At 36.3% G+C, this 15,039-nt stretch overlaps 1 protein-coding gene across 3 annotated transcripts in view; it reads left to right on the plus strand.

Annotated features, from left to right (window-relative positions):
- The window catches only part of DNAJC13 (DnaJ heat shock protein family (Hsp40) member C13), a 126,535-nt gene that overhangs the window by 79,580 nt on the left and 31,916 nt on the right, over positions 1-15,039 (plus strand). For all 3 annotated transcript variants that reach the window (XR_015239973.1, XM_025912916.2, XM_025912915.2), the window contains 11 exons: positions 743-897; positions 1,352-1,397; positions 3,438-3,592; positions 4,935-5,136; positions 6,435-6,550; positions 7,820-7,898; positions 9,526-9,661; positions 11,084-11,268; positions 11,712-11,786; positions 13,442-13,561; positions 14,523-14,702. Coding sequence is in view for 2 of the 3 variants with exons in the window: in XM_025912916.2 (XP_025768701.1) it covers positions 743-897; positions 1,352-1,397; positions 3,438-3,592; positions 4,935-5,136; positions 6,435-6,550; positions 7,820-7,898; positions 9,526-9,661; positions 11,084-11,268; positions 11,712-11,786; positions 13,442-13,561; positions 14,523-14,702 (1,449 nt within the window). In the remaining variant the exon portion in view is untranslated. The remainder of the gene's footprint in view (positions 1-742; positions 898-1,351; positions 1,398-3,437; positions 3,593-4,934; positions 5,137-6,434; positions 6,551-7,819; positions 7,899-9,525; positions 9,662-11,083; positions 11,269-11,711; positions 11,787-13,441; positions 13,562-14,522; positions 14,703-15,039) is intronic.

Raw genomic sequence — 15,039 nt, forward strand, 5'->3', positions numbered from 1 at the left:
CAAATGTTTATTCATAGCAACTCTATATGATTTTCAAAACCCCAGACTCCTTTTGGTGGCCCCGGATATTCCCTTAAGTATTACTAGCTCAAATTTTTTTTAGAGATCACGTCTCTTAGTACTTTCGGCCAGCAGTAAATGTACCACTAGTATTTGGTCACCCACGTTCCTTCTACTTGTACTTGTAGATTCATTTTTTAGTACTGTTAGTGTGCACTGATAGTTTTTCTCTGCTCCTTGAGTTCTCAAGTAGTCTCCAGGGAATTCTTCACATCCTGAAACTAACCCAAAGCATACCTACCTTTTTCTTTTTTATTTTGTCATTAACAAAGGCCACCTAAGAAGATTCCTGCATAAGAAACGGTTTTTTTGTTTTTGTTTGTTTTATTTATTTATTTATTTATTTATTTATTTATTTATTTATTTATTTTTATTTTTTTTAGAAACGGTTTTATCTGTAATCATGACAGCATAGTTTCAGGCATCTTTGGGTCTTTTCTGAATAAGTTTTGAACAGTTCTCAATATTTTACTATCTCTGCATTAAATGTTGTTAAATGAATTAATTTTCAAATCTGATGAGTCTGGTAGACAGTAGCTTACTAAATCCCACAGGTTTTTATTTTGTAACTTATTACATATAAGAAAGTGTAACGTCAGCACATGAAGTATATAAGCGTGAAGTAAATGATGTTATTGCAAGTTTTTTTATAATCCAGTAACAAAAACATTTTATTTTTTAGCTACTGCTGACCTTTGACCCTATACTTGTTGAGAAGGTTGCGATTTTGTTATACCATATCATGCAAGATAACCCACAGTTACCTCGTCTTTATCTTAGTGGAGTATTTTTCTTTATCATGATGTATACAGGTTCCAATGTGCTTCCTGTTGCTCGGTAAGAACTTTAATGGTAATCTATTTAAAATTATTTCAAATGTACATGGACAGCTGTTTAACCATATGTCTGAGAATTTGGAAATTAGAATGGGGAAAATAATTATACCACTTTACCACATCTAACGTGAGAATTTATCACCATCTTTTATACAGTTTTAATATGTATTTAACATCACTATGTTCATATTGCACGTACAGTTTGACATTTTGCTTTTTTCTTCAAATTAGGTAATTTTTCCTATTATATATTCTTAATATGACCATCGTTTAAAAATCTTTCTAATTCATTTAAGTTCTTGCCTTAATTAGAAATTAAACAATTTGGGAGTATGTATTTTTACAAGTTGCCTTTCATGGCTTTTATTTAAGTATAAAAAAATCTGATCTTTAGAAAACTAAGATTACTTAATTTAAATCAGTTCCTACGTCTGACAGGTAATTTCTTTTTCTAGATTTTTGAAGTATACACATACCAAACAGGCTTTCAAGTCTGAGGAGGTAAGCCAGATTAATTCATGTAACTTGACGCTGCATAAGCTGTTTGGCACTAAACTGTCCTGAGCTGTGTATGTTTACTAGATTATAAGCACTTGAGGGCAGGTACTGTTTTACTCCTCTTTCACATTCCTTGTGGTACCTTGTACAGAGAAAGTCTAAGCTAATATTTTTTAATGAAAATACATGTAGCCCATTAGAAATTGCAGATATGAATTATAACATGACCCTGCTGTGAATATAACTTGTTCCCATTGTGTAAAACCTGGATTAATAACTTCCATAAATACCTCAGCATATATCTGAATCTCACACTCAGCTAAAATTCAGTAAAGACTTCATCCTTCTTTTTGTTCAGATCCTCAGGTGGCAGAAGTGCCAATTTCTTTTTTGAAGCTATTTAATTCTTCAGCTGCTCTCAAGTATCCTTGCCATTTTACTGGGGAAGAAAAATAGGAATCCAAAAAAAGCTAAGGTTCATCCAGATAGCTTTGACAACCTGAAACTTTATACCTATATTTTACAGAGGTATTTATTGTCAAAATATAACTGAAAGATGATTCAAATTTTGTTAGAGTTTTCACGGAGCATTGATTTTCAGATTTTATTGTGAGCAGAATAATAAACCAACAGCAGTCCACTGCTGAGGACACTAACCAAGGACACTAACCAAGGACACTAACTAATCTTTGACAATGTGGTATAATGTCATGTTTTCTAGAGCATCCAGGGAGGGCCTGGAAAATAATCTAATAATATTAAAGTGATGCCCAAGGCAGTATAATTTCCGCAGCTTTATACAAATAGAAAATGAGAATATAAAAAGAGTTTTAAAAAAATTAATGCGACCACCACAGTATAACATTAGGCATTTTTTGGCATTTCTTTTTTTCCCCTTTTTTTCTGTGCAGTTATGCATATGGAATCTTTTTTCAAATTTTTATAACAAAAATGATATATCATTTCACCTAACAGTATTTTGAATAATTACAGCAAAACTGTGTTTGTAACAGAACTCTAGATGCAAAAACTAACCAAATAATGGTTTATTTTATTTTATTTTATTTTTAATGTTTATTTTTGAGACAGACTGAACACGAGCAGGGGAGGGGCAGAGATAGAGGAACACACAGAATATGAAGTAGGCTCCAGGCTCTGAACTGTCAGCATAGAGCTCGACATGGGGCTCAAACCCATGAACCTAAGCCAAAGTTAGATGCTTAACCAACTGAGCCACCCGGCGCCCCCCAAATAATGGTATTCTAAAGAACAAAACCACCAATTCTTTGTCCCAAAATTTAACGGATAGTGAATTTAGCAAAAAAGCCTGGAAGTATTTATCATCTAATTTGTCTTGGCACTAGGTGGTAAAACCCTGTCTGGGTTTTTTCTTCTGTCTCTTTGTCAGATCCTAGAGGAATAAAACATTCTCACTTTACCTAGAAGGAAAAAAGAAAAGTATTTATAGTCCTTAGGATTTTATTTCCATCAGGTAAAGAAATGAGTTTTAAAATTTAGTATGATAAAGTATGATCATTCTCCTGACTCCCATTTGCCAGCCAGAGAATATGAAGTTCTTAATACAGTTAATTATAATTACCTTGAATAGATACTTTCCATCTAAATACCCACACTTCCTGAGGACAGGCTTTTTAAGATGTTGATTTTCTGGACTTGTTTTTGAAAACAGAAGCAGTTCTAGGTGAAAACTGCAACCAACAATGTAACACAGGAAAATTGATAAAAGTCTTGGTGGCATCTCTCCTTGTGCTGTCCTTTACTATTACATGTGGTCCAAGCAGATCATCCTAAATAATGTTGGCAGCCCCTGACATCTGACGAGCTTAAGACTCTGCTGGAGGCCCAGATAGTGTTAATTCTACCTTGAACTTCATGCCAAAGCCAGTTAATACCAGACATCTTCCCCTTCACAGAACATAAAAGCAATTTGTTCTGGTTGTTTTCTTAAAATATTCCCTAACCCTCATTCATTTATTAGAAAATTGAATGGTAACTTTAGTATTTTTGTGTTTTGTTTTAAAGACAAAAGGACAAGATATTTTTCAGAGAAGTATACTTGGACACATCCTACCAGAAGCAATGGTTTGTTACTTAGAAAATTATGAGCCTGAAAAGTTTTCTGAGATTTTTCTGGGAGAATTTGATACTCCAGAAGCAATCTGGAGCAGTGAAATGAGGTAAATAGCCAACTGATTGTTTGTATTGTATACTCAGAATCCTTGCCTCTTGCCACCTGGTTTGACTTCTGTTAAAAGAACTGTTTTCACTAGTTACACAATCCAAGCTACAGTAATCATTGGTGCCAAATCAAGGGATAAGTTTGACAAGGCCATGAGCTTTTTTCTAATCTAACATGATTTGACAGAGTTACTGTTACCTTAATAGAGCTTTACATAAGGTTGATCCTGTTACCACTGGTGATGCTTAAGTCAGTCTATGGAACTGGTAGAATTTTAGGCAGTGTATGTAAGGAATATATAGGGATAAAATCAAGACACGCCTCCTTGGTATTTGGAAACAGAGCTGTCCCCCACTAAAGACTGTGCCCACATAGAATGGATCATACCAGAGATACCCCAGTTCATTTTAGAATGAGGCCCTTAGCACATTTTGACCTTAATGTGGAAATTAGCTTTCCTAAAGAATGCCCTTGAGGAGGAAAAGCCTTGGAAAACAAGAAAAAGTAGAGGCACAGAAGCAGACGTCAGCATCCAGACAGGCTGTGTCTAGAAAAAGACTGCACACTTCATAGGTCCAGTGTCAAGGCCACCACTATTGTGGAGAACCCCTCAGTCCTCTTAGTTGGATGGCGGTTGATCTGAGTCTGTTACTCCCTCCCTTGGCTGACTTCACACTCACAGTGCCACTTGCTGATTATCATTTGGCTTGTCAGGTAGGTTGACCCGTAGACTTGGCATGTGCTAGCCAACAATGTATTCTGTGTGACAATCATGCTTTTCATTGGGAACAAATGTATAGGAATATAAAGAAGTTTACAACACAACTTTTCTATGGAATATTTTTCTCCTGAGATTGGTTAATATAAGTCCCTGTCTAAAAGATATAGCTGTCTGTATACTAATCTGATCAAATTTCTGCTGAACTGAGGGCCAGACACCAGATTGTTAATTATAATAAATACTGTGTAGTGAGCTTCTTTGAAGTGCTACTAAACTTAGTCCCCTGGTTATGCCCTCATGTGTTGCATGAAGTATGCAAATTCAATACCGTTTGACCTTCTAATGACTGATTTTTGGAAGGACTGGGAATATCAGCCTTTTGCTCTATGCTTGTCCTTATAGATAAGTATTATAAATAAGTTTATATCCATTGAGACTTTTTACATAACAAGTATGGAATATTCTCAGTAACATTCTTATAAACACACATTGTAGGCCAATAATTGAGTTACTCTAAAGAAGATCCACGTAAATATTGTGCATGATTACCTGTCTTAACCTTTTTTTTTTTTTAATAAAATAATCCTTTCATAATGCTCGGAGAGTTTTCTAATTGTAGACGCCTCATGATAGAGAAGATTGCTGCCCATCTTGCTGATTTCACACCACGTCTTCAGAGTAACACAAGAGCACTTTATCAATATTGTCCCATCCCAGTAATCAACTATCCACAACTAGAAAATGAACTATTTTGTAATATTTATTACCTCAAACAACTTTGCGATACACTCCGGTTTCCAGATTGGCCCATTAAAGATCCGGTAAGTCAGTAGGTTAATTTGTGCCTTCTCAAACTGTAAAAATAGCTTCTAATCACTCCTGGGTATTTATTTCTTCTCTGATAAGGATAATAGCTTCCTTAAATGTTCCCTCTTATTTAAGGACTATGTACCTCTGCGGGTAATGTAATATATTTGGATAAATCCCAAATATAGAAGCTTGTCTTTATAGCATATTGAGTAAGCTCGCAGATACTGGAATTAGGCAGTCTGGGATTGAGTCTCAGTTTGGCCATGAGTAGGTGTATTTAACATTGCTTGATTTCTCTAAGCCTCCGTTACAGTAACAGTACTACTACTAATAGCAACTATCTCATGTGGTTGGGAAGATTGAGAATTCATATGAAAAATAGCATGATTCCTGGCACACATAGGAGGCAGTAAGTGGGACCTGCTATTTTATATAGTAGCCTGTCCACAGTGCCCTTGGGAACCCTCCAACTTGAGCCCTTGGATATCTGCTGGAAGCCTGGAATAAAGTGGGCCTGGGTGCCCCTGTTGGTTTTTTAGTATAGCAGTGGTTATACCATTATCCTTATCATCAAAAGATTTCAGAACAGTTGCCATCTTAGGCATTGCCTCTTTATTGTGACCAGATAAAGACAGCTGTCTCTGCTACCTGTTATGGATTCAGCATGCAATAGAAAAGTATGGGCTTTTTAGTCAGACTTAGGTTTGAATCCAGTTCTACCACTTACTAAGTGGGAAACATGGTGCTATCTCAAAGAATCTGAATGGTTTCATGCATTAATGAAATTTTGTACAAGAATTAAGTCTGCTACAGTTTGTAAAGCATCTAGCTCCTTGGCATAAATGCATGCAGTAAATATTGGCTTTCTTCTTCTGACCTGCTACCCAGACTCTCTTGGTTTTACTTACTGTCTCTTAGATTAGTTTGAATGTCAGCTTACTGGTAATTACATTAGATCACTTTGAGAAGCATGTAACCATATACTGCTTTTTTTCCTACTGCAATGTATCCACTAATTTCAAAATTTTCGGTGCTTTCTGAACATTTCTTTAACAATTAAAAGTAAAGACAGAAATTGTCAGAGAATAAAAATACCACATAAGAAAAAGAGAGGAATGTAGCCCTGTATCAGATACCCTGCTACTTATTTAGCAGTGACTTTGGTTATGTGTATTTCAGAAAACCGTAATAGTTGGATAGCCCAGAAATGTCAGTTTAAATACAGCACAAAAATTCTGTAATTTATAATTACATTCTGAAATAGTTTTACTTTCATAAAAGATAAAAATTTTAATCCTCTGTCTTTAAGGTTAAGCTTCTAAAAGATACTCTTGATGCCTGGAAGAAGGAAGTTGAAAAGAAGCCTCCTACAATGTCAATAGATGATGCTTATGAAGTGCTTAATCTCCCTCAAGGACAGGGCCCGTGAGTTATTTTCAGTATTGTAATAGTAAAAGTTTGCCTTGCCTTAGAATATTTTTTTTTAATTTTTTTTTTTAACGTTTTATTTTATTTTTGAGACAGAGACAGAGTATGAACAGGGGAGGGGCAGAGAGAGAGGGAGACACAGAATCTGAAATGGGCTCCAGGCTCTGAGCTGTCAGCACAGAGCCCGACACGGGGCTCGAACTCACGGACCGTGAGATCATGACCTGAGCCGAAGTCGGATGCTTAACCGACTGAGCCACCCAGGCGCTCCTACTTGCCTTAGAATATTAATATCAAAGACTGAGTTATTAAACAACGGTTTTTACATTTTTTTTTTGCCTATTCTTTGATATGTATACACCTGTGGGAATAACCATATGGAACTGTATCCATGTGATTATCATTTATTACAAATTTGTTAGAATTAACATTTTTCTGTCTTGCTGGTACAGGTTTTGCTCTCTATTAACTGAAATAATGTAAAACACCTGGCACTGTACCTGCCACATGGTCGTCACTCATATACTCATCTTCCCCCTTCCTCCTACTATTTGTGTTACACATGAGGAATAGATTTGGTAGCAACATATCTAGGACGCTAAGATGTATAGGAAAGAGTGTGCATTTACTTCATTAATATATAAGTGAAGTTTTTATAGTAGAATAGATAATATTAGAGAAAAGTGGTTTAAAAGACATTTTCTTAAGTCTGATTTTATACATTTTATACATTTTTGGCAAGGCTGATAGTCAATATTACTTAAAATTACAGAGTTTGAAGTGACAGTTTGAAAAATTGGAAAAAAATTTTCTTCTTCAAATACAGTTTTGTGATTTGAAGTGAATGATAACCTTCCATAGGGAACATTGAGGTTTTATCTTTTGTATGTAAAGAATACTCTTCGGGCATCTTGGTGGCTCAGTCAGTTGAATGTCCAATTTCAGCTCAGGTCGTGATCTTGCGGTTCATGAGTTCAAGCCCCTCATTGGGCTCCCTGCTGTCAGCACAGAGCCCACTTTGGATCTTCTGCCTCTTCGTTCTCCCCCTCCACTGTTTGCGCACACGTGCTGTCCCTCTTCCTTTCTCCCCAAAATAAATAAACATTACAAAAAAATTCTTACTTGAATCTTACTGGGTTTAATTTGATGCCTAATATGTGATCATATATAATAAAAGTAAGATTCTTACAGTATCATTTTAAATGATTATATAAATTTTTTTCTTGTACCTTACTCTGTTCATAAAATAATTTTGCTATTTAACAGGCATGATGAGAGCAAGATTAGAAAAGCTTACTTCAGACTTGCACAGAAGTACCACCCTGATAAGAATCCAGAAGGGAGGGTATGTACTACCTTTGGAATTAGGACTTTTGGGTTGACTTCCTTTTGCTCTATTAATGTTTTAGGTGGAGAAAAGGTATATTCACTCTCTGTGCTCGTGCCCGCCTCGTAATGCCCAGTGTATGTTACATTAACCTGTGGCCCATATGCCCCTGGTTTGTGCATGAATGGTCCTTCCTCAGTTTACCAGAAGGACTGCCCTTATACTAGTAACTAGTGTATATTTTCTCATGTCTAAGAATTAAGTCTAATGGGCAGTCACATGAATAATTGAATGTTAAGAATGTGGATGAATGTAATTAATTTGTAGGTGACGTTATGGCCATCTGAATTGCTTTGGGTGATTTTTTTTTTTTTTTCTAATGACCTTCAACTTCATATTGTTCTAACTGAAAAAATGGAAAATTTGGATCAGACTTAAAAGTTACCTGGTGGTGGTATTCCCTGATCCTGCCTCTTCAGCTTCCTACTAAAATGCCAAGAAAGATTACATAAAAGATGAAATCACACAGTATGATTTCTATAACTACGACTGATAGCTTATTGATAGAAACTTGGAGTAATTTCCACTGATTTCAAGGTTAACATTTTTTTAATTAAAGACAGACATTACTCCTGAATGGGAAGACTTGGTATTGAAAAGATACTGCTGGGATGCCTGGGTGGCTCAGTCGGTTGAGTATCTGACTTCAGCTCGGGTCATGATCTCACAGTTCATGGGTTCAAGCCTCCCATCAGGCTCTGTGCTGGCAGCTCGGAGCCTGAGCCTGCTTCTAATTCTGTGTCTACCTCTCTGGTTCTCCCTCCCCTGCTCACACTCTGTGTCTGTCTGTCTGTCTCTCTCTCTCTCTTGCTCTCAAAAGTAAATAAACATTTAAAAAAAAAATTTTTTTTTAAAGAAAATATACCGCTTTTATATGTTTAAGACATTTTAAATCAAAAGCCTGGGATTTTTTGAGAAATGTGTAGCAATTCAGATTCATCTGGGAGAGAAAACAGTCAAGATAGGAAGAAATTTTTAAATCAGTATTAAATTGCTAGACTTAATACCAGATGTTGAAATACTCTATAAAGCTATGGTAGTAAAACAATATGACACACAAGAATCAGCATGTAGATCAAGGAACATAATATGGTGTTGTCATTTAAGACATGGATTTAGGAGTCAGACCTGGGTGTAAGTCTTAGCCCATCACCAGTTGACTTTGCGACCCTAGATGAGGATATAACTGTTCACACTTCATATGGACATTTGGAGGATTAAATGAGATAATGTTTGTAATGCATATTTAGTACAATGCCTGCTGCAGTACTCCATAAACAGCTCTTATTATTTTTATAATAGCTCAGAAACTGTCTTTATATGTATGAGTTCAATATGATATATATGGTATAAACCAAGTGAAGAAGAATTTTTTAGTAATGGTATTAAGGTCAGTAAATAGCTATTTGGCGACGGGGCGGGGCGGGTAGGTTTCACCTTGAGTGTACCAGCTAGATTACAATTGGAATGAATTCCTTAATGTAAAAAACAAAATAATAACTAAGAAGTTATTGGTAAAATACAGACCAGCTGTTTGGTTTGAGATCTTCCACACTAAAAGTTAATTACGTTTGGTCATATACAGGATATGTTTGAAAAAGTAAATAAAGCATATGAATTTTTATGTACCAAATCAGCAAAAATAGTGGATGGGCCAGATCCAGAGAACATAATTTTAATTTTGAAAACACAGAGCATCCTCTTCAACCGTCATAAAGAAGGTAAAGCATGTGTTATTTTCAAATTCTAATTTACCTTCCAGCTGATATCTACCATGTTACTTGTTTCTACAGTATATTTTAATAGATTTAGAGTTATTATTGCGTAAGATTCTTAGAATTGCATTTTAGAGTAAAAGAGCAGTTTTCTATTGGAAGGGCCAAAATGTTGTTTGTTTTTATACTTTCCACTTCTTACCTATGTTTTTTAGTATTTTGCATTTCCAGCACGTTTTTGTTACTCCTTCTGGAAGGACGTTAGCTTTTTGTGCCTGTTCATAACTTTAAAAGCTTCTAAAGAATGGTCTGGTGTTTAAAACCAATAGAAACTTTTCATGTGATCATATACTTTTCTCATACTTCTCATTTCCTGTCGTAGCTCTCAAAACCCTCTGATCTATGGGATAGTTTGCAAACCATGATTGTAGAAGAATAGGTATGATTTCACAGTACAAGGTTATTGGGAATTTCCAGCATGTTTGCAGTGCCATTTGCTGTTAACAATAACTAGAAAGCCAGGAAAGTGAAAACTTTAAAGGCTTTGTTGGGGATGGGAAGTTAGTTTCAAGACTGCAGGTGTCCTTTGGCTTTGGAACTGAACTTGGCTTGAAGCCAAGAGTAGGAGACCCATTTGCTCTGTAGGATGATGTTGGGAGAGAAGGAAGAGAGGACAGTGGGGATTTGAGATAAGCAGGACTGTTGGGTAATTGAAGACAAGTGGGATTGCAGTTTTAGTATTACACGGGACAGCATGGGGATCTAGCAGTTTGAGAGCAGTGACTAATTGATTCACTTTTGCATATGAATTGAACAGAACACATTTGTAAAGCATTTAGTTATATGGCATTTACCACTAATCAAAATGACTTTAAACAAGTCTTTTTCAAACCATTGGTTACATTTTAATGGCTAATAACTATATTAGAGTTGCACTTGTGGCTCACCATTGGTTTATTATCAAGGTCATAATGTTTTTTCAGGCTGCACCTCCCACTTTTCCCAAAGGGGATTTATAAATAAGTTCTGGTGTGGGGTCCTGATCTGTCTGTGCTGTCTGCGGTCACATGAAAAGTTACAAAGATTCCGTGGACAATGCAGAAAGTAGATATTTTGCAAAGGATCAAAACCACTACATACTTAAGTTTAGTAAAGTTTAATCTACCAGAAAATAATCTTTTTGGGGGCAGAAAAATTTTAGAGAAATCAGCCAAACAAGTATGCTAGAAAAGGAAAGATCCAAGGGATTTATACTAGGTTTAATTTCTTTTTATGAACTAGAATTAGGAGACATTTAAGATGTTAAATATTTTGTCATTTTTTTTAAGGGAACACAATTGAACATAGTGTCAGAATTAACTTAAAACCATGACAATCAATTTTTGTTTTGCTTACTGTTTTCCCAACACTAACTTTTGATTATTTCAGATTTACAGCCTTATAAATATGCAGGATACCCCATGCTAATTAGGACTATAACAATGGAAACTTCAGATGACCTCCTGTTCTCAAAAGAATCACCATTGTTGCCTGCTGCTACAGAGCTAGCTTTCCATACTGTCAACTGCTCGGCCCTCAATGCTGAAGAGCTCAGGAGGGAGAATGGAATTGAGGTAATATGGGATGACCTCTGTCCTTCTTTCTCTTCAAGCTAGTTGAGGCACATTGCATGACTTTTGGCAATAGAGAATTCACCAAGTACAATTGATGGAATTTCTTACCTTGATTTATTCCACCAAATAACATGTTATATTCTCCATATTCTAGCATTAAAATTAAAGGTAGAAATGGAGCTTTATTTCATAATGTGAAATGGAAAGTATTTGATTCAAAATTGATAACCTTAACTGCTCACAAAATAGCTTATTGGGAATGTTAAAAAAAAAACAAAAAACTTCTAGGGATCTTTTACTTGTTTAACAAATGTTAATTGAGCAAACATTTATTTACCAAGTATCTAACATTAAAAGGTCATTAATATTTTATTCCTACCAGAAAAGACTTTTCAGACTTCAAGTCAAAATGGGGGATTAATGGATAACTTCTTTCTCTTCAGGTGTTACAGGAGGCATTTAGTCGCTGTGTGGCTGTCTTGAATCGTTCTAGTAAACCAAGTGACATGTCAGTACAGGTGAGGCTAAAATGTGTGGTTCCAAGACAGTTACACTAGACCAGTAGTAATTGAAACTTGAACTTCTATGAGAATCACTTGGAGGGCTCATGAAAACGTGGGTGGCTGACCCCTACTTGGGCTGCTGCCCATAGTTTCTGATTCAGTGGTTCTGGGGTAGAGGACTGAATATGCTTTTAACAAATTCTCAGGTGATACTGAGGCTATTGGTTTCTTTATCACACTTAAGTACTACACTAAATCACATGGAATCTAGTGGCTTGATTTTTTTTTTCCTTAGAGAATAGTATGATGAACTCTTATATCCTCACCATCCACTTACAAACATTTGTCATTTTGCCATTCTTTTTTCACTTATCATCTGCTCCTTCCGTAATTTCCTTCTCTACCTCCCGCTCCCATCTCTAGTCATGTTTTTCCAGTTGTATTGAGAAGCAGTTGGCATACATCATAGTATTAATTTAAGGCATATTGCATGATGCTTTGATTTACATATACTGTGAAATGATGACCACAGGTTCACCTAACATTTGTCATCTTAGATATAACAATCCATCGCTATAGTTTGTTTTTTTTCTGTTAAGGTTATAATTGAACTTATTGAGAGAAAAATCCATCAGGAATTCATTAAGATCATTGTAGAATGCATCTTTTTGTGTGGTCCTTTTTATGCTAGCAAATTTTAGAATATAAAACAAACAAGTACAGGGTGCCTGGGTGGTGGCTCAGTTGATTAAGCGTCTGACTTCGGCTCAGGTCATGATCTCGTGGTTGGTGGGTTTGAGCCCCATGTTGGGCTCTGTGCTAACAGATCAGACCCCAGAGCCTGCTTCAGATTCTGTGTCCCCTTCTCTCTCAGCCCCTCCCCCATTCACATCTGATTCTCTCTCTCTCTCTCTCTCTCTCTCAAAAATAAATATAAACACTTAAATGAGTACAAGCTTTTTAGTTTCATACTTTATTTTGAAGTGTGGTAAATAAGTAGAATTGTTAGTTCTGCAATGTTAATAAGTTGGACAAAAATACCTTAACTGGAGGTTGGCAGACATCTTTTTATAAAGGGCCAGAGAGTAAATAAATATTTTTGTCAGGCTATTTACAGTCTCTCTTGCGCGCGCGCGCGCGCGTGTGTGTGTGTGTTAACAACCTTTAAAAATGTAAAACTGGGGTGCCTGGGTGGCTCAGTCAGTTATGCATCCAGCTCTTGGTTTTGGTTCAGGTCATAATCTCATGGTTCATGAGTCCAAGCCCCATATTGGGCTCTGTGCCGATATGGCAGTGCAGAGCCTGATTGGGGGTTCTCTCTCTCCTCTCTTTATCTGCCCCTACCCCACTTATACTCCTTTTTTTTTTTTTTTTTTTTTTGAGAAAAAGTAAAAACCATTCTTAGCTCCCTGGCCATACAAAAATGAACCAGGGCCAATTTGGCCCATGCACTGCAGTAGCCATGGTTTGCCCACCCTGCATATAGAGGAAATCTTAGCCAGAATTACTAGTGATTCAGTAGAAATGTTCTTTTTAAATTTGGAGCATCATACATAGGATTAAGCATTATTCATGAATCTCTGCTGACTTGATTTCTGGTGTCTTAAGTAAGGAATGTGCATGTGAACCTTTTTTTGGTTTTTGTTTTTGCTCTGTTGTGTTGAATGCAGGTGTGTGGACACATTAGCAAATGCTACAGTGTGGCCGCTCAGTTTGAAGAATGCCGAGAGAAGATCACGGAAATGCCTGGCATCATCAAGGATCTCTGTCGGGTGCTATATTTTGGCAAGGTAGAGTTCATCTTTAATGCTTTCTAGACGCAGTAGGCAATGGGTGTTCTTGTCACATAGCCAGTCCCCAATTTATACATAAGGTGTTTTCCCAGAATTGTTTTTATGTGCATTATTTGGATCTCTAAAATCATTTTTCACAGAACCCTTGGTGTAAATGGAGGCTTTAGTTCCTATGGTGGCCCATAAGAAATAAGACTAGAGTGACATGTAAAGGGAAGTGGGTCTCATCTGAACATTGGAAGAGAGGTAGAGAAGAAATGAGAGACTAGAGTAAATGAATCTAATGCAAGTAAAGGACCATGTGAAACCTATAACAATCAAGTCACTGGTGGGAAGGGCTTTGGGTTGCTGAGAAGTTAATATTTCCTCCAAATCCTGTACTGCTGAGGCAAATTAGCCTCAAACTAGGGTAGGTGAAGTAGGTGACTGGGAAGGAGAGAGAGCTTTCTTAGATAACTGGATGGAGTGAGTTCTGTTGGAATTGAATAGGATTGGGGTGCCGATCCTGGACTAAGTTATCTAGAGTTAATAAATCTGATGAAAATCTCTTAAGTATATTTACATGATGTCCTTCGAAGTGTTTAATGAGAATACAAACTCTGATATAAAGAAGTAAATCCATACACCTGCACTAAAGATATTTCTGATACAGTTAAGACCCTAGCATGTGAGTTGTAATGCCTTATCACTATTTTTAAAAATTAGAATACAAAAAATGGAGAAAACTATATTTCCGAATCTTTGAGCACTAGCCTCGAAAACAATTCAGTGTCTTATCACAGGGTCACTTTTAATTTTAGACTTTAAAGGATATTGGATTCAGATTTAAATTGGAATTGAAAATACAAGAGAGGTGAACATTTTGCGCAGTAAGATGGCTAGCTTGATGTACATTCATAACCAATTTCTTTTGGGAGCTTTTTTTTTTTTTTTAATTTCATTATTCTTTATCTCTCAGAGTATTCCACGGGTGGCCGCTCTTGGAGTAGAATGTGTCAGTTCCTTTGCTGTTGATTTCTGGCTACAGACACACCTATTTCAGGCTGGAATTTTGTGGCATCTGCTTGGTTATCTATTTAATTATGACTACACGCTAGAAGAGAGTGGCATTCAGAAAAGCGAAGAAACAAATCAGCAGGTAACCTTCACACTGCTTTAGTCTTGAATTTAAACCCAAACCATAGGTTAATGCTGAATAATGCAAAGCAAAGGTCTAGCTGTACAGAGCCCCAGACATGAACTGTTTTTCTGGATAACTAAATTTATAGCTCTTTAAGTCCCAGAACTTATTTTATCTTAACCATTTATGCTATGAGGATTCAAGGGGAGGGAATTTATAGTAGCATATACTGCACATAACTTAATCTTTTCTGTTACCTAGAATCATTTTTATGATTGCAAAATTATGGTTGTATATCACAGAGAAATACAATGGTGCTATTGGGGCTAGCTCCCCCAGGCACTTGAATACTTAA

The sequence above is a fragment of the Puma concolor genome, chromosome C2, assembly GCF_028749965.1.
Source record: "Puma concolor isolate L17-30 chromosome C2, mPumCon1.1.hap2, whole genome shotgun sequence".
Taxonomy (NCBI): Eukaryota; Metazoa; Chordata; class Mammalia; order Carnivora; family Felidae; genus Puma; species Puma concolor.